The sequence below is a fragment of the Hemitrygon akajei genome, chromosome 22 (assembly GCF_048418815.1).
Source record: "Hemitrygon akajei chromosome 22, sHemAka1.3, whole genome shotgun sequence".
NCBI classification, from domain to species: domain Eukaryota; kingdom Metazoa; phylum Chordata; class Chondrichthyes; order Myliobatiformes; family Dasyatidae; genus Hemitrygon; species Hemitrygon akajei.
Window position 1 is genome coordinate 32,478,703 of NC_133145.1, and position 20,921 is coordinate 32,499,623.

At 37.7% G+C, this 20,921-nt stretch overlaps 1 protein-coding gene across 7 annotated transcripts in view; it reads left to right on the top strand.

Annotated features, from left to right (window-relative positions):
• The window catches only part of arhgap44a (Rho GTPase activating protein 44a), a 283,281-nt gene that overhangs the window by 218,901 nt on the left and 43,459 nt on the right, over positions 1 to 20,921 (top strand). For all 7 annotated transcript variants that reach the window (XM_073025913.1, XM_073025914.1, XM_073025911.1 and 4 more), the window contains exons 7-12: positions 136 to 253; positions 7,901 to 7,969; positions 14,398 to 14,479; positions 16,069 to 16,196; positions 17,429 to 17,540; positions 20,134 to 20,215. In XM_073025913.1, the coding sequence (XP_072882014.1) occupies positions 136 to 253; positions 7,901 to 7,969; positions 14,398 to 14,479; positions 16,069 to 16,196; positions 17,429 to 17,540; positions 20,134 to 20,215 (591 nt within the window). The remainder of the gene's footprint in view (positions 1 to 135; positions 254 to 7,900; positions 7,970 to 14,397; positions 14,480 to 16,068; positions 16,197 to 17,428; positions 17,541 to 20,133; positions 20,216 to 20,921) is intronic.

Here is a 20,921-nt window from a genome sequence, read left to right on the forward strand (position 1 = left end):
AATATGGTCAATTTCAGTTCTCACTGCTCATTATAAATAAGCTATAGTGGCTATAAGAATGTTTAACATTGGAGGTGATTTTTAAAAATTTATTTGAAGCAGCTTTTTTACAATTCCTTTACTTTATGCAATCAGGTGGCAGCAGTCTTCAAAGTCATCGGGATTGTCAAGCAATCTGCAGTCGTCTGGTGCCAAGGCTGATGCGCTCAGGGAAGAAATGGAAGAAGCAGCAAATCGTGTGGAGATCTGCAGGGTACCAGCCATTACTGGAATATTACTAACTCCTATCTGTAATGTACACATTTGAGTAACCGAGAAATTAATTTCCTTAAATGAAATTTTACAGTGTTCACATTTCATAGTGCAGGTGGGCCAAAACTGCCATGGGTTTGAACAGTGTTTGGTACATAACACTCTCTGTGAGTCAAGAGTGTTGATGGACAATTGAACAAACAGATAATCAGAGTGTAGTACGTCCTTACCCTCACTGCATCACCCAGGTCTGTTCTTAATGAAAATTATTAGGCGTAGATCAACATAAAGTTCAGATTAGAAGAGAATCCTTAATTGCAAAGCTAATGCTCTTCCAAAAATTTGCATGAATGTTTCAATATATAGTAATTATCTAGATCAATTTAAGTTGTGTTCCATGATGTAAGTGTGGCTGGTTAACACAACAAACTAAACTTTTGAGAAACAAGGCCAGATCTTAGGGGGAATTGCTGTGCGTCCTGTGTGGAATACCTGACATAAATGGAAACAAGTTTGCGACCCCCTGGTTACGCACATGCAGGAGTTTTGAACTTGATCTCTGCTCTTTGCCGGTGATTTCCTCACTGCACCCAGCAGGGTTCAGTGGCAGTCTACCCAGCTGCAGCAATTCCCTAGCATTTATGCAAGAGAATTTACCAAAATAAACAAGAATAGAATTTCCATTCACTTGATTGAGGAGAAATAATCTGCGAAGAACCAATGGCTAATTTACAGATTTTGGATTAATTAAATTTAATTAAAAGTATTGGATTTTGTGTTCATAGAGATTTAAAGTTTCTCTATGTTTTAGTGAGTTCAATATTTTTGATGTTTCAATGTTTTTTTAAAAAAAATTGTGGATATATTGGAAAACCAGAAATGGAAAGCAGATCAGTTTTTTTCTGAAATTTGACTGCTGGTAAAACAGAGCACTTGGCTTATCTGGCTGCCATTGATTTATTCAGCTATTTAGTGGATAGGGTTTGTTTGAACCTTCCCATACAAAGATATGTAAACCACAGGTCCTTGCCACTAAACAAGGCTGTGCCACCGAAGATCATTTTCCAGTAAGTTTGCACTGGTGTTTCCACAATATGTAAGTTCAGATGAGCTGCATGTATCTATGGCAGGAGTGGAGATCTCACCAGTGGCTGAAATGCCTGGCCTATGTAAAAGTTTAACTTCTCTCTCCATATTAAACTTCTGTCCTAGTTACAAATACTTATTATGGACAGCTTATATATTTGGAAGACTGGTGGGATAGATTTGTTACCTGCTGCAGTGTTGCAGACATCTTCTGCTGGATAGGAATGGGGTATTTTTGCAAGCCTTCTGTTCCCTATTCCTTCAGTACCACAGCAACCTAACTGAGTAGAGCAGGAAGTGCTGAGCAGACAATAACTGACTGTCAGACACTCTTCACATGCCTGCTCGGCCTCCATCACAACTATTACAGTGATTCTCTCCCAAACACTGTTTTTGTTCATTTCTGACTTCTGAACTGTCTGGGTTACAAGCAGCTCTCAGAAATGAAACCTTGTTATAACCTTGGGAGGATCTATATGACTATTATAAATATATTGCCAATTATTTAAGTCCTGCTGTTTAACATGTTATGTACTTTTTGTTTTCTCTTCTTTGAGTCTTTCACTATAGCCTATCTCAGAAACCAGCACGTTTCACAACAAAAGACTAGAGATAACTCCATCAAACTGAATATATAAAGAGCTTTGACTGAGGTCTAAATATTCAAATAAGTCAATAAAATCATGGGCCAGCATCTGCAGTCTCTTGTGTCTCCATGAAATACAAATACTCTGCAAGCTGCCTCTAAGCAAAAGAAGATTATATTTTCTGTACAATAAAATAGGTTTGTGCCTATCAAATATTTTTATTACATTTTCAATGCAAGCAATTTTGGAACAAAAGGCCACAGCCATTTTCTCAACATATTTGTTATTTTGTGCAGATTGGATAAATCATCATTACCATTTCTTTTGATACTGCTTTCCAAAAGAATCAAAATATTTCTTCCCACAGTAAAACAAATATACCAAAATACAAGAGCATTCTTGTGAAGCAGAAGAATGTTAATCTGCCATTATTTTTATAAACATGATGTTTTACAATATATCTAAGATTGAACTATAAAAAAAAGAAAAGAATCATTTAAATCCTAAAACAAAAGAACAGATATAAAATAGAAATAGCAGTAAGCAACTTGGCCCCCATACCATCTCCATTATTCAGTAAGATTCTGGGTATTTTATGTCAGCATCATTTTCTGGCACATTTCTTACTTCCTTTAATACTTAAATATCTGTTGATCTGTGCCTTAAATATTCTCAATGGCCAAGTCTCCACAGTCCCCTTGGGTAGTGAATCCCAAGGGCGAAGAAATTAATTTTTATCTCTGCCCTTACCTTCTCTTTCTGACATGTCAGTCAAAGGAAACAACATCCCCATGCATACAAATCCATTCACTGAGATCATGCCTCACCAATCTAAACTAAGCAATTTATAGGTCTTTTTTTACTACTTTCTCCTTACAAGACAAATCCACAATCTCAGGAACCAGTCTGCTGAACTACATCTTTTATAAGTTAATTCTCAGGTAGAAGTCAAGATCTGTACATAATGTTGCGCTCGAGGCTTGGTAGAGCTCTACACAATTTTCTATAATTGGAGTAGAACGTCTTCACATTTGTAGTTGAATCCTTCTGCGTGGAAGTCAATGTACCATTTGCCTTCTTAATTCCTTTGCTGTATCTGAATGTTAAACTTAGTAAGTGGTTCATTTACAAGGGCAATGTCGTAGCTGGTGAAGCTGCTGCGTCATTGATGCACCATCAATAACTCTCGGAGACGGGAGGCAAACGACAGGCTTTTGTTAGCTGCAAGAAACGACCACACAACATCCTGGAGACTGAGGGGGGGAGCAGTGCCTCCAATCGCCTTTGTACAGGGGTCTGTGGGAGGAGCCACAGGAGCAGTCAGCAGAGGGGCGTGTCCAGACAGGTGTATGTAGTTCACCACAGTCATAGTGCCAGAAACCCAAGTTTGATCCCAACCCAAGATCTTAGGTGCTGTTTGTGTAGAATTTGCACTATCTACCTCTGACTGTATAGGCTTTCCCCATGCATGGAGGTTGGTAGGTTAAATGGCCACTGTAAATTGCCCCTGGTGAAACTGAGCAATTGATGCAGATGTGTAGAGCATAAAATGGGTATCAGTGTAAATGGGCAGTTGTTAGTGAACATAGATTCACTGGACTGAAGGGCCTGTGTCTGTACAGTATCTCTCTGCGACTTCTGTGATTCAAATATATATAAATTAGAAATTATAGTACTGGTTACACTGGTTCTGTCTCAGTCTGAGTTAGAATACTTTGGTTCATCTTCAAATTTGTCCTGGCTCAGTAACGCCAATGCACAAACTGAAAGAGGCAGACTGTTAGCCTGTCATTTCATGTGATGTGATGTTACGTATTTTCAAGACAGTGTTGAAATGCATTGCCATTTAGTGCAAATAGTATAGTTCATTGTGCAGAGATGAGTCATCCTCCTCCTCCTTCCAAGGCAGCCCCTCAGAATCAAGGATGACTTACTTCTACTGTGACCTGAGATCAATGTGGGAACCACGAATGAGGCAGGTGGTAGGGTAGAATAGGCAGGTGGGTGGTTCATTTCAGCCGCTTACGCAGATCTGTGTGCTCCTGATGCCCAACCTTGCAGTTCTCAATATCATGTCAAATGCTGCCTCTCCACTTTGAGTAGGTTTGTGCCAGAATGGCCTAGGCTTCAGTGGGAATGTTATATTTCTTCAAGGAAGCTTTTGACACATCTTTCAGCGTAATGTTTTCCTCTGTCTTTCTGGGTATCCCTTCCTAACTCAGAGCTCAGAAGAATGCATCTCTTTTGAGGGTCTGATACTGGCTTGCCAATGACCCTGACTATTGCCTCAGTACTGAAGGTGACGGTACTTTAGAAGTGCTATTACCTGAGGAAGCTGGTGTGGAATAGAACACTGATGTTGATTTCACTTGTCCTTCTAAAGAATTTGGATGATTTTGCAAGAACAATTTAAGTGGAATTTATCAGGTACTTTAAGATGCCTGTTGTAGGCAGTGCACATCCCAAAATCATTCTGGGATCTCCCTCATTGGAACACCATGAATTTACTGCATGGCCTGAGGTTTTGATCTTTCAATAGCCGTTTTCTTCAATTAACAAAAAAAAAGGCTGGTTTATTGAAGAAGATTGTGAATTTCATCATCAATATCTGCCTCCACCAACAGGGGCTGCAGAGGTACAGGAAACGTGCATTCCAGGGTATCCCCTTGAATCTTTATTTTCACAGGGCAGGGAGTAGGTCAATAACAGACCTCTGGTCTTTGTTTAGCCTCGGGCCGGGCCCAGTGTCCTACAACCTTCGGTGAAAATGTCGATGATGAACGTGGCAGTTAGCACAATGCTATTACAGCTCAAGGCGATGGAGTTTGAAGTTCAATTCCAACGCCGTCTGTCAGGAGATTGCACGTTCTCACCGTGAACGTATGGGTTTCTGCCTGCTGCTGTGGTTTCCTTCCACATTCAAAAGAACTACCAGTTAGCAGGTTAATTGGTCATTGTGAATCGTCCTGTGATTAAGCCAGGGTTAAATAGGTGGGTTGCTGGGCAGTGAGGCCTCACTGGGCCTGGTGAGCCTGTTCTGTGCTGTATCTCTAAATAAAACAATAAAAAAGATGGCTGAGGAGGGACACGAAACATCCTCCTCAAATTCAGCTGCCCACAGAAATTGATCTCCATCTTACGTTTGCTCCATGATGGCGTTCAGGCTGTAATATTAATCAATGAGTTCTACCACAGGACCACTCTCACTGTTGTCAAATAAGGCTGTGTCACTGGCCTAGTTCTTTACTCAACATTTCTTGTGATATTGTTGCATCTAACCACCAGTTAGCCTCCCAAGCGAGTGAAGATAATCTTTAGAAGCTATGAGAAACAATTCAGTCTGTGGCAGCTGCATGGTTATCTAAGCCAGCTGCAGTCTGTAGATGATGCTTGCGGTTGTACGGACTCACAGACTGAGCTCCAAGTTATCATTAATGCTTTCACTAAAATGTCACAATGATGTTGTCATTGCTGCATAAATTACCTAGCCTTGCCTAGCGATACAGCTGATGTCATATTCGTTATGTAAACTGAACCTTGATTGGCACTAGACAATGATCGATGCCTTCCCCTCAAAATGACAGCATCACTGTAATGAACCACACACCATAGCTGTCACCTTGTTCTGGCAATGTTTGCACAAGACCTCCCATTGCAATGCTGATCACCAGCTCATCACATCTTGCCCTGCTTCTCTGCTTCTGTATTAGTTGTCATGATCACCTCTGACTTCTGTGAGCGGCAGAGAACTATAAGAGATCTGCATCCTACACTGACGCCATTCCTCCAGACCCCTACCGTCCTGTGGAAAACTGAGTTGACTAGAATAGAATGACGATGATGGATCAGAAATGAGCTTGGGCAGGGAACCATGACACCACACTGATCAAGTCCAGTTATTACAAGCTGAGTAAAATATCATGTTCTGTTGCTGATATTTTGTCAGCTGTATGCATGGTAATGCACATTTGGAGTAATGGTTTGGTGCGTTCAGTGTTTTTGTTGTTTCAATGCCAAGGGTGACTTCATTTGTACTGGGGAGTTTTATTTTGCACACTTCTTGTAAAAGCTCTCTCTGTGAGTAAATCCCATTCAGCCAAAGCCTGCATCCTCTGCTCAGCTGGTACAAGAAATTCTGGATACTGAGTAAAATCATTCTCCTTCCTCTTCCTCCAGTTCTTCTTCCTGTTGCTCAGATCCTCAGATAGTGAGTCTTAAATCTCCCCTGGCACCAGCTGCCAACTGTGATTTGACAGGAATTGCAGACCTCAGCACATGGTAATAAAGGCTCTGCCCCAGTAACATGTACTTTGGGGCACCCACGCTGATGAAGGTAACATGATTTCAACTTATGGAAGTCAATGGTGCCTTCTCCTACTATTCTGGTACCTGTGTAGTCTTCAAGACCAACGGATTCCTCATGTGTTACCCAATTGCAAAAATACTGACAATTATTGTAATATATAAATGTGCAGTATATTTTGAAACTGGCCGACATTTGGCAGGATTAAATAGAAACAGGGAAAAGTCGTTTACATGTCAACTGATGATGCAATTTCTTTGTTTCTACTGAAATATCTTTATCATACAAATATCATAAATTATCTGCCTTCCAACCAAACTCGTCCATAAGAAAACAACCAAAACCCAATTTTTACCTGCATTTTCACTGCAGATTTAAGTAAGAGCCTGAATCATACAAAAACATTTTCTTCACTTACTGGTAGATAATGACTATTAATTACAATAGCTCATCATTCATTAATGATTAAAAACCTCCTCTGAGGCTTAGAGACTTTTCTGTTATAATAGTAAAGTAACGAGAATCGGTTAAGATCCTTGTTTGTACCACGTTATGTTCAGTTTGACTCCTGTACTGTTCTGTGTTTGTTAGCCACATATGGTCAAGAACCCATTGTAAACTTCACCTTGAGCTTAACTGGTTTATCCTGTATCAATGCATTCGATTAATCAATAAAGTATAAATGTACAACTGATTTGCTAAATAGTGGCACTAGTTTCCAACTAGATAATTAGTTTTTGTATTTCAGTCTTTACTTGCAAATATCCACTTTCTGAGAGGATTCCTTTTGTAGAAGGATAATGTGAAGCTTTCAATACTTACCCTTTACGCATCAAATGCTATTTGGGATGCTTAAAATTATACATTCAGTTTACAAAAAAAATCCTTTTTGGATTTAAAGCAGATAATCATACAACAATTCCTATATTTCTCCTCTCGGTCCTCTGACAGGGTAAGGAGATAGAATTTACATAAACATTGCTGTTGCTTCACTTTAAAAATTGTAATCTCTGAGGAGATAGGTGCATAAAATATCTAAAATTTCCTAAAGCTGCTAAATACACCTGAAGCACAAGGGTGAGTATATAAAATGTGAATATGCATTTTAAGATATGCTTCATTGAAAATTCCTTTAGGTTAAAACTCTTAATTCTCTAAATCTCTGTTTTAAGCCATTCGTGCAAATAACTATTTTTCAACAATATCACATTTTGAGGAAAAGCTAGATAAATGTACTGTAGTATTTGAAATCAACCAACTTTTGGTCACCTTGTGATGGCATTAAATGGAACCAGAGAACAGTGTAGTATCTTAAATGGAATTTTTAAAGAATTATTTACCAGAGGAGTACTACCAATTCAATGCACACAGCCAATGATGAAGGTTTTCATAAAAACCCGAGGGTCCAAAAGTCCCAAAGCAGTCAGCTGTCTTCTCTTCTGTTGCCTAGAGAATGAGCAAGCGGTTGGACATAATTCAACCTGAACATTTATATTAAATAACCATTTAAAATTGAAGCCCAGGATAATGTAGTCACTATTTATAACCCACACCTCTCCAAAACAACTCATGGTATACTTGACTATCATTCCAAAATAAGGCAGATTTAATCTGGAACATTTTCATTGTTGTGTAACTCACTAACAATTTTCCATTTTTCTGTCAAATGCAGGATCAGCTGGCAGCGGACATGTACAGTTTTGTGGCCAAAGAAATAGACTATGCAAATTATTTTCAGACAGTGAGTACAATAGAAATATAAGAATTATTGCAATAAAAATCAAAATAATATATGTTAAAGCTTAAAACAGATCGGAATCAGTTTCCAAAATGAATTCCAAGGCTGGAAATGTCCATTTGATTTTAAATTCCTCTCATCAACTTAATAATCATAATTAACCTGACAGCAGAACATTGGGTACTTGAGAAAAGCATGTTTCAAATTTATGCATTTTATTTCTATTCATTTTTATGTGAAGAATATCAGTTTCTTGTGATGTTCTTTGGTTCCGTGGTTCATACGGTCAAGTACATTATTATCTCTAAGCCAGCAAGTGAACGGGATTACATTCTAGACTTTCTCAGAGGGTCAGATCCCTGTTTGATCAACGTAACTTTCGCACCTTGTCTCTGTGTTACAGATAGCCTTTTGTGTGTGAGAAAGCCCAATGTGTGTCTTTAATATTGTATAAAAGTACATCAGTTTATTGTTCTAGATCAGATCACTTCTGAACGTTAGACACGCTTATATGTTTTTAATCACAAAACAAGATCTCAAGTTAAATCCATATAGCAAAGGCCACTGAGGTCATCTTGACCAACCACCTAGGAAGAATCTCCAATAATGACATTCATTTCCCAACAAAGATTTTTCCTATTTGAATGAGGACTTCTACACAATAATAGATTATTTAAGGCATTTTATTCTCCACCACATACACTGAATTGACCACAATTATTAATCATACAGCTTAACCCTTGCATATCAGGAAAGCAGAGGACATTTTCCAACCTTTTACCAACCAGAAAGACAGAATGTATCTAAAAGCACTAGGTAAACTTTGAAGGATATGCATTTATGATCTTAAGAAGTCTGACTTGAATTTATGCTGCACCTTTAAACTTCATGTCTCAGAAAGGGAGGGAGCCAGGAACAATAAAACTTGACAAATAATAATACATCTGTGATTATTCAGTCTTGTTTTCTACCTAATATTTACTTATCATCTTCAGATAAATTTAGATTTCAAATTTCAAACCTTGAAGAAAATCTATTATCGAAGTACGTATATGTCACCATATACTACCCTGAGATTTGTTGTAGGAGCAGTATTATACCACTCACCCCTTCGGTTCTTCCCCACCATTCCATCATGGCTCTCAACTCCATTCTTCTGCCTTCTCCCTGTAACTAATGGTGCCCTGACTAATCAAGAACCTATCAGCCTCCACTTAAATATACTGAATGACATGACATCCACAGCCATCTATGACAATGAATTCCACAGATTCACCAGCCTCCGGCTAATGAAATTCCTCCTTATCTCTGTTCTAAATGGACGTCCTGCTATTCTGAGGCTGAGTCTTGTCATCCTAGACTTATCCACAAAAGGAAACATCCTCTTCATGTCCACTGTATCTAGACCTTTCAGTATTCAATAGGTTTCAATGAGATCATCCCTTATTCTTCTAAATTCCAGCGAGTACAGGCCAAGAGCTATCAAATGCTCCTCACGCATTAACCTTTTCGTGAACTTCCTCAGAAATGCCTCCAATGCCATCACATAGTTTTTGAGATTAGGGACCCAAAATTACTCATGATATTCCGTGTTGTCTGATTAATGCCTCAACATCACATCCTTGCTCTTATATTCCAGTCTTCCCAAAATGAATGTAAACATTGCATTTGCCTTCCTCACAACCGACTCAACCTGTAAGTTAAGCTTTAGAGAATCCCACACAAGGACTCACAAATCCCTTTGCACCTCTGATTTTTGAATTTTCTCCCCATTTAGAATATAGTCTATACCTTTATTCTTTCTACCAAAGTGCATGACTGTACACTTCCCTACACTATATTCCATCTGCCACTTCTTTGCCCATTCTCCTAATCTTTCTAAATCTTTCTGTAGTCTCCCTGTTTCTTCAACACTACCTGCTCCTCCACCTATTCTTGCATCATCAATTCTGTCATGCAATGACATTTAACATGAAAAGAAGTGGTCCCAGTACTGACCCTCTGGAACACAACGAGTCACCAACACCTTTTATTCCCACTCTTTGCCTGCTGACAGTCAGCCAATCTTCCTGTAATACCGCGGAGTCTTATCAGCCTCATGTGTGGCACCTTGTCAAAGGCTTTCTGAAAATCCAAGTAAAGAACTTCCATTGACTCTCCTTCATCTGTCTTGATTGTTATTTCCTCAAATTATTCCATAAGTTTTCAAGCAAGATTTTCCCTTAAGGAACCCATGCTGACTTTGGCTAACTTTATCATGCACTTCCAAGTACCTCAAAACCTCATCCTTAATAATGGACTCTGCCACTGAAGTCAGGCTAACTGGCCTATAGTTTCCTTTTTGCAGACTCACTTCCTTTTAAAATGTGGAATGACATTTGTAATTTTCTAGTCCTCTGGAAACCATTCTAGAATCCAGTGATTTTTGAAAGATCATTAATAATGCCTCCACAATCTCTTTAGCTGACTCTTTCTGACCCTTGGGGTGTAATCTATCTGGTCCAGGTGACTTATTTACCTTCAGACCTTTCAATTCCCGAACTGCTTCTCCTAAGTAATAACTAATCGCTACACTCACTTCTGTCCCCTGGCACTCATGAATCTCTGACATACTGCCAGTGTCTTCAATTGTTAGTGAAGAAAGACGCAAAATATCTATAAGTTCACCTGCCATTTCTTTGTTCCCCATTGCTGCCTCTCCAGCATCATTTTCCAGCAGTCCAACATCTACTCTTCCCTCTCTTTTACTCTTTATATATCCGAAAAAACTCTTGGTATCCTCACAAGTTATTGGATATCTTACCTTCATATTTCATCTTTTCTCTCCTTTTGGCTTTTCAGTTGCTTTCTGTTGATCTTTATAAGCTACATGACCTTCTAACTTCCCGCTAATTTTTACCATATTATATGCCCTCTGTTTTTCTGTCTTTGACTTCCCTTGTCAGCCACAGTTGCATCAACCTTTCTTTAGAATATTTATTCATCATTGGGATGTATCTATCCAATGACTTCTGAGTCGTTCTGAGAAACTCCAGCCGTTCTGTTCTGCCATCGTCCCTGATAGTGCTCCCTCCCAATCAACTTTGGCCAGTTTTTCTCTCCTGTCTCTGTAATTCCCTTTACTGTACTGCACTACTGATACATCTGCTTTTATCTTCTCCCTCTCAAGCTGCAGGGTGAATTATATCATTTTTTGATCACTGACTCCTAATGGTTCCTTTACTTTAAGCTCCCTAATAAAATCTGGTTCATTACGCAACAGCCAATCCAGAATTCCCTTTCCCTTAGTGGGCTTAATCACAATCTGCTCTAAAAAGCCATCTCAGACAAAAGAATACATAGAATTTTTGAAAAGCTATACACAAAGATTGACAAACAGTTAATGTGCAAACGAAGGCAAACTGTGCAACTACAAAAGAAAATAATAAATAAGTATATAAATAATATTGAGAACTTGAGTTCTGAAGTCTTTGGAGGTCAGTCCATAGGTTATGGAATCAGCTCAGTGTTGAGGTAAGGTGAGTTATCCACGCTGGTTCAAGATCCTGATGGTTGAAGGGTAATAACTGTTCCTTAATCCGGTGGTTTGGGACCTAAGGCTCCTATACCTCCTTCCCAATACAGCAGCAAGAAGAGAGCTTAGCCTGGATGGTGGGGGTCCCTGATGATGTATGCCACTTTCAGATTCCAGATTTGGATTAATAGCTATCAAAGCTCTTGTCATCTGTTGCTCCGTGACGTTATGGTCATTCAAAGTAAGAAGTAGCCCAGTTTCCCTTTGGCCATTTTTTTCAGGTACTTGGTCCTTTGAGTTGACCGAAATATTGATCTTAACACCAAGCTTTCTGAATACCATGGGGCGCCATGGTAAATTGTGGTTTGCGCGACACTGTTACAGCTTGGGGTGTCAGTGCTCAGAGTTCACTTCCAACATTCTTTGTCTGGTGTTTGCACATTCGCCCTTGTGAACGCGTGGGATTCCTCGGAGTGCTTCGGTCTCCTCCCACATTCCAAAATGTACTGGCTAGTAAGTTCATTGGTCATTGTAAATTGTCCTGTGAGTAGGCAAGTGTTAAATAGGTGGGTTGCTGCGCAGTGGGGCTCATTGGGCTGGAAGGGCCTGTCTGCGCAGTATCTCTAAATCAAATAAATAAAAAATAAAGAATATTGAAGGGATACACGATATATTTACATAATTCACTGAGTTTGGAACATCAGGCTTTTCATTCTTATGTAATTATTTTTACAGTGTATTTTACATTTACATTCAGATTCAAAAATGTACAACCCACTATGACAATGAAATCTCAATGCACCAAATCTGCCCCATTCACCTTCTAATATGTGAAATTATGGCATTCCTGTTGCTTCCCAGTACTTTAACTGCATTGTATATTATAGTTATTCCAAGTTCGCAGGATTCCTGCATGCCAAATCACTTTCTGTTTTATTCCAAATCAATTTAGCCCAAATTAATTTAATCAGAATCATTCAACTAAATTCCTGATTCAGGCCTAAAATGCCTGCCTACAGTTCTACTTCTGTATAAATGTACAGTTCACCTCTGCGAAGTTTCACATGATGTTACAATTACATTTTGGGATCTGTCTGCATTTGACCTAGGTACAGTTTTGAACAGGATGGTGCTGAGAATTTAAAATTCAGATAATAAATAGTTAAATAGCTTATTCAGTGTTTGGGGAAGTTAGGATAGAATTAAAATGAAATACATGTCCAAAATGGGGCTTTCCGCATACCTTTTCAGGTTGAGGTATTGGAGGTTGTTGATGACATTCCAGTACTGAGTGTGCATGTCATTTACTTCATGGAAGCTCAATAGGGAGAGGTATAATCTTTATTTCTGAGGGATGTAATAGCGAGTTTAACTGAAATGTGATGGTAAACTCTCAGAGAGGATGTTTACAGGCTAGTCCATTCAGGGATGGGCATGTTGGTCTGCAGAAGAATAGCAAAGAAGTCATCCAGACAGTGAGAGTTCCACATTTTAAGTAATTTCTTAACACTTACTGATCAGAACACTTACAATTGCTGATCAGAAAAGAGCATTTAGCCTGTTCAAGGTGTAACATGTTCTGTTTTATTATTTATGTTACAGGAGAATATAATTTTGAAATACTTCTATTTACTTTGTTCATTAACTAACGCATGGCGACGTGGTTTATAATTGGCTTTGTTTAAGACAATAACCAATAGGTTTCCTTCAAAAATATAGTGAATTGCATATTGATGCACCTATAAGCATACAATATAATGTTCACACAATACAGTTTCACCACTCAAGTACTAGACGACAATTTGTGTGAACAGACATGAGGCAAGATTTGGTGATTGAGGTGTGCAGTCCATTTGCAGGAACATTGATCATGCCAAGCCATGAAAACAAATTGTAATGCTAAAATATGGGGAGTAAAATCAGCTATTTTGGATTTTTAATATTTTGAATTGTATTTTAACTTATTCTTCAGTGAACTGCAATCATGACTCAATTACAGCTCTCTTAAGTATCCTAATTAAAAGTTTAAACATTTTTCAATTACAGCTGTGGCAGCTACTATTCAAAAGTATTTAATAATATTAGTATATTTGAAAGAAAGTTAACTTTGGAGTAAAATCACTAAATACATGATATTTTGCATTCTTCATAATTCATTGACTTAAAAATTGGAATGCCAAACCAATGTTACATTATGACACTTTCTTCAGATGAAGCATAGTCTTCATAAGGCATTTTGGTAATGCCATTAATTAATACTTACCAATTTAATATCTTTTTGAGATGTTTGATTATTTTTAATAACCACCTTCTTGCATTTCAAAGAAAAATCCGAACAAGATCCCTGTTCCAAAAATTAGAACATCTTCCTGGAGCCTGTTCTGCTATTCTGTTAGTTCAAGACCGACTTTCATCTTAACTCTCTCTTCTCAAATTATGGGTCTTGAGAATCTGAATTTAAACTTAAAAGCATCGTGGAGTTGTTTATTGACACAGTACCGACAGCAGTTTGGATGAAAGGCTTCTAATATCCTTGTATGAATAAGTGCTTCCTGATTCCAAACCTAATTAGCTCAGTTGTAATCTTACAATTATGCTCTTATACTGATTGCCCTACTAGAGAAACTCACTTCCATAACTTTTCCTACATTATGAAGTCCCTTGTTTATTTTAAACATTTTAACCAAATCAGGCTTTAATTTTGTCATCTTTGAAGACACAAAACCAAAATTTATATTCTGTTCATTTAACACTAAACGTGATCATTTTGGTAGGGTTTAGAAGGCCAATACATCTTTCTTTTTCATTTGTGTTTTCAGCCTTTTCTTCTCTACTTGACATTTTGCTTAATCAATCGGTATGAAATGGGATGAACTCAGTCTGTATTTCAATTTATTGTGAATTCTGTGTTCCCCAGCTAATAGAAGTGCAAGCAGAGTATCACAGGAAGTCATTAGTACTTTTACAGAGCATACTGCCTCAGATTAAAGCTCAACAAGGTAAGCAAATTTTAATGTGCTCCTGCCTTTCTGAATAAAGGCAATATTGGAGGCAGCATTTTGCCTGTATCCCTACTCTGATCACATTGGAAGCATTTCTAATCACTTTGTATTAAGCAGTTACAGTGACTGTAATGAAATAATCAACTTTATAATACTCAATAAAAAATGCATACATTACTACAATCTCCACTAGGCATAATAGAACTTCTGAAAGATCATAATAATGTAATAAGTAAGCAGATAAGCAAGGCTCTGAAAAATATGCTCACATTTAAACTGAAGTTAAGGAAGTTAATTTGTAGTCCTGCTTTATAGTGATGACGCAAATGCCCAGGAGAAATATATTGAGCTTCCCTAGGTTTAATTGCCTGGCTTAATTAACATGTCGGTCCTTCCTAGAGCTTGTGAACGTGAACCTTGGCTCAGCACCAAATCATAATGCCATTTACTACTTTCTTTGGGAATCACGATCTTCTAAACCCAAGAATGAGGAAACTATTTTTTCCAATCTTAGTCACAGCTTTGGTCTCACTTATTCTCTAAATATTCAGCATTTATATTGGTCAAGTAACAATAGAGATACTTTGCTATCATTTTTAAGGGCTGCTTTTTTCACAACCAAAGACACTAGCTGAGGCTGAATACACCATAGACATGTTTACCTTACTGTATATTACAAAGAAAACTATTGTGTATAAGCTCCGGCGTTGGGCTTTACAACGTAGTAACGTGAAACAGAACCTAGAATAATCCATACACCTCCTCGAATCAGCTGCAGCATTGAATTGGATCCCATCTAAATACAGGAAGGTGTTTGGCATGTTTGCCTTCTTTGTTCAGGGCACTGAGTGCAGGGTCTAGGAAGTTTTATTGCAACTATGCAAGTCATAGGTGACACCGCACTTGGAGTATCGTGTACAGTTCTAGTCACTCCACTGTAGGAAGATTGCCAATAGTCTGATAAGTCCAGAAATGGTTCACAAGGTCGTTGTCTGGACGGCATGGAGGGCCTCAGTAACAAGGAGGGACTTTTTTTTCTCGTTGGAAAGTAGGAGGCTGAAGGGTAACAATAAAGAGATACACAAGGCCATGAGCGACTTAGCTAAGATGGATGGTCACAGTCTTTATCCCAGGATAGGGGAGTCCATAAAAGGAGGACTTGGATTTAAGATCCAAGGGGAAAGATATAAAAAGGACCTGCGGGGAATGTTTTCCCCACAGATGCTGGTGGGTACATGGAACGAGGTGCCATAGAACGTTGAGGTGGGTACAATTACAATATTTAAATATTTTAGACAGGTACAAGAATGGTAAGGGTCAGAGGGATGTGGCCCAAACACAAAAAAATGTGACTAGCTTGGTCACCATGGACGAGTTGAGCTGAAGGACCTGTTTGCACACCGTATAACTTTGTGATTTTATGAATAAAAATGTGAAAGCTCAAAGCAGAATCAATATTAATTTCAAAGCACCTGTAACAGATGCTAACTAAAAAGCGTTGTTAATCTATTAATGGTTATTCATTAAGGAATATTATGAAAACTTTCAGCTAATGTCTGGCAATATTCTTTTTTTTCCTACTAAAGAGGCTTGGATAGAAAAGCCTTCCTTTGGCAAGCCGCTGGAAGAACATCTTGCAATAAGTGGACGAGAAATAGCATTTCCTGTTGAGGCCTGTGTGACAATGTTACTGGAGTGTGGCATGCAGGAAGAGGTATCTGTCTGCTCTCTTTAGCCTTTGTTTTATCTGCCACCACTGATGTTGTGTTCTAGATCCTTAGGAATACATTTATTGACCTGTTACTGCCACAGTAAAGCAAATAACTGCAAATGTTGAAAATCCAAAATAAAAGTCAAAGTTCAAAGCCAAAGTAAAATGTATTGTCAAGAGTACATACACGTCACCACGTACAACCCTGAGATTCTTTTTCCTGCGGGCAGAATTAGCAAATCTATAGAACAGTGACTGTAAACAGGATCAATGAGCAACAAAGTGTGCAAATGCAAATATAAATAAATAGCAAAAAATAACGAGTATTAAATAACAAGAGTCCTTAAAGTAATAAACAGCAAAAAATAACGAGTATTAAATAACAAGAGTCCTTAAAGTGAAACCGTCAGCTGAGGGAACACCAGAAATAAAATGAGTGTAGTTAACCTCTTTTGTTCAAGAACCTGATGGCTGAGGTGTAGTAACTGTTCTTGAACCTGCTGGTACAAGTCCTGAGGCTCTTGTACCTTCCACCTGATGGAAGCAGTGAGAAAAGAGCATGGGCTGGATGGTGAGGATCTTTGATAATAGATGCTTATTGTCTACGGCAACGTTTCTTGAAGATGTGCTCAGTGCTTGGGTGGACTTTGCCCGTGATGTACTGGGACGAATCCGCTACCTTTTTGCAGGATTTTCCACTCAAAGGAAATGCTGGATATATGCTACAACTGTAATGAAAGAAATACTGTTAGCATTTCAGGTTAAAACACCATTTCAATCATCTTGGGTAACTGCATTGTGCCAATCCTACTCTGCAGAATTATCTACAGATAAATAACAAACAATTCTGTCAATATCTGAGGTGTGTTGCACATTGTGATATTAATTGATAATTAATTACTTTTCCACATCCACATTTTTGAATGATCAAACCAATCCCTTCATGTATGCCGAATAACATCTTTAAGTTGTCCCCTTAAAATAAACAATTGAAGACCTACCTATATATATATTTAATGCATGGCTGATCACTCATCTCCCTGAAGTTAATCTCCAGATGTGATTCTGCTGTGAGGTTTAGGCAAGTCCAGGCGCTGCACATTTAATCTAAAAGGACTGACAAATTATTGCCAGAAGTGGCATTTTTCAAGTATTGATCATGAAATTGTCCCTTTGTGGTTCTGTGTAAATGTATTGAGTTGCCAATGATTTTGATAAGAGCTTTTTCTCCTCAGGGCCTTTTCAGGGTAGCTGCTTCGGCCTCCAAACTGAAGAAGCTAAAGGCTTCACTTGACTGTGGTGTGTTGGATGTGCAAGAATATTCTGTGGATCCCCATGCTGTAGCAGGTATGTCACTCAGCAGTAACTGGTGTGGTGCTACAGCCTGTGTTAATAGCTTCTAGTCATTAACTTAATTAAATATTGGGTCTTTTAAGTGAAAATCACCATATTTTGTATCAGCATAATCTTGATTATATAGTTAACTGATCACTTAATGTGTTAAGAGAAAATTTTATAAGTTGAATGAGATTATTGTCAGGCCAGTGCTGTAGCAGGTTCTCAACCAAGGAGGGATTCAAAGCCCTATGATCTGAAGATTGTAGGTGTTAACCCTATTATTTAGTTGTTTTATGATATGCAATTTACAGATAAAATACCAGTTATATTACATATTTTAGTTTGTCAATATAATAGAGTAAAAAAACTGCAGGGATACCTGATACACCAGATTTTAATGCACAGTTTTCACTTTGTAAATTGATGTTTTATTTTGTTATGTTGTTTAAATCCTTTATTATATGTTATAAATTAATCAATGATATATTTCCTTTCTAATGAGTATTTTTGTGAGAATTATTTCGCCCTCAATAAGCCTTATATAGTAATAACCTATGTTATTACATTAACTATCGAGAGCATAGTTATAATTTTTGCTCCTCTGGTCGGACATGAGTTCATGGCCTTAATAATACAGTCAACAGCTGTTAATGAAACTGACCGCAGTTCGAGGATTCGTACCCTACCTAGTGTAATATGGAAAACCTGAGTCAAACATCCTTCAAAGTCCCTGCTGTTTGTAGCCTCCACCAATAAAACCAAGGGGAATGACTTGAATTAACATGAAATTAAGAGATAGAAGTATAAATACCTTAATATAAAAGTGTACATATTCCAAGGTCTGCTTTTTTAATTTGTTACATTGAAATCACAATATTTTCATCTTAAAGTATTTACACTAAAGTATTTCTGTAAAATGCACCGAATATGTTTCCTTCAAAATTAGATTGTGCCCCCTTTTGGTGCATTAAATAATCACAGCTCAAAGGTCTATCTGACTTTATGTATATGAATTTTGTTTTCCTGAAATGAATATCTCCAAATATGTCAAAATTGCTTTATAAAAATATTTAGAATATTTCTACTTCAGTTTTAATTACATGTTTAAGTTCCAGTTTATATACAGCATGTTAAGAATGTGAATTAAAAATATCTTCTTGGTTTGCTGCCTGAAAAAAAATCATTCAGTATGTTTGGCTACTTAACCAACTTAATGACTGAATGGCAGTGATCCTTAATAGTTGACACTGGAAAAGGGAAATTCACATCATAAAATTCACTTGGTCTTTGTTGTTTTCTGTGTTTGAGGCCAGCAGCAAGCGTTTCTTCTTTGCTGTTAACTACAAATGTCAGGTTGTTTCATATATTTTTATCCAATGCTCGACACTCATTGAGATCTGTGCAGTTTTTACTGTTGTATGCAAAACAAAATTGATAGCTGGGAACAGCTAGACATGGAGAATAGTTTGTCAGACTCTTTACAAGAGTCCCTCTGGGAAGGAAGTGTAGAAAATAGAATCGTCGTGTGAGTATTTTTGCAATCAGCATGACTAAGACCATCATTGCATGTGTTAATGTTATTGGTACGTGCATTTTGTTAGGCCTTGGGCAAAAATCCTTATGAAACAAAAATCTGTCCAATCTTTGGTGTCTCTCCTTATCTACTGGTTATCTACATGACAGGTCCTTTCCAATTAATGCTAATATTATTCTTGCAGATGTCTTTAAACTCTGAAACGCCGCTAGAACTGAAGGTATTTTTGAATGATGCCTCTCAGTTGTGGAGGTTTAAGGCTAGTCTGTGTATTCTGTAAATGCAGCAGTCAAGACCATGCACAGCATATGGCTTTCATCAAGCTAAACCCTATTTGCCAAGAAATAGAAGTTCACAGGCTCCAGCAGCCTGCTCAGTCATATTCTTGGCATTTTTTTATTTTGTTTCCCACAGAATATGAATACTCCTGGATTAATTGTGTAATTCCAGATTCTCTCTAGTCTATTCGGACACTACCTACTAAAAGCAGGACTCTTATCAGTTGTTGCCCTGACTCAGGTTATCTGCAACACCAGTGACCCCTTGGAAGCTAGCGTGCTAAGCAATAACTCCCTCAAGTCTAGAAGCACACAATTAACAACGAATGGAATTGCCTGAATGACTAATTAGTGTTGAGACAATTTGGTGCCCAGAACCCAAAGCTTAAATTCATCAGTCCAAGATCAAAAAGTGAGAATTTTGAGTATCAAGGGGACGCTTCATATTGAGATCCAATTAACCAGTTCAGCCAAATCATGCCTTCTCTTGATTCCACGAAAAATTATTGTGTTATTAGGAATGGCCATATTTGTGAGTATTCCTTGCAGTACAGGGTAGTTTCAAGGTAAAAGTCGTGGTCATATTCACAGCCTGGAGAAAGTTGCAGGGGAATACCCATGCCATAATAAGGAAGAATGAAATATTAGTTTAAAAAGATATTTTTACGTACTGTGATGTTTACCATAATGAAGAAAATCGTTTGTTACATCCAGGATAGATGGACAGCATTTACAATAATCCTGTTGTTATGCTAGTGAAATGAAAACAAAACTGTTTTCTATTTGTAAGGAGCTCTTAAATCATATCTTCGAGAATTACCAGAACCTTTGATGACATTTGAATTGTATGACGAATGGATACAAGCATCAAAGTAGGTATTATTTTTATCAATTCTTTCAGTTTCATATGTTGCTATGAATGGCTTAGAAGGCCTTCAGTTTGTTACAATTCTGAAATGACTTTTCAGAAGGGAAGTTTATCAGCTGATGCTTTTAATTCCATATAGAAATTAGCTAAATGCATTATTATTTTGATATTTTGTACAGTGTGCAATAATTAGTTTTTTTTCTTCAGATGACTAGACATCCGGAATTAACTTTCGTTCTAAGCATTTAATTAATTCAAAAAAAGCTGCATAACAATATCTTGAGTTTGTATTTATATAGAAAAGCATTGATTTTGCTCAAACGTTCAACAGGGCACAGAGTTTCTCTTATTACTGTCTATTTTTTGGAGGGTAACAAATCAGATTTGAATAATTAGGGTCTAAAAACTTTGTGTGCTATTTTTTTATGAGAAATGTAAATGTGAGAGAAACTCAGTGACAAAACAGTAAACTGTTCATTGGACAGACAAGTAGAACAGATTTGAATAAACCTTTTGAATTATGTACACAGAAAAGGTTTTCCAGATGCTGAGAGTGTCGAGCAACGCAAAAATTTTGAATTATGTTATTTTTATTAATTTTCTTAGAATTGCCCAGTAGCAGGTAAGCATTTGTACTGAGCACAAAGTAGCCATTTTCCAACATGGAGAGGAAAGGTCCATTTGTTCATCTGACCTTCCTTGCCCAGCTA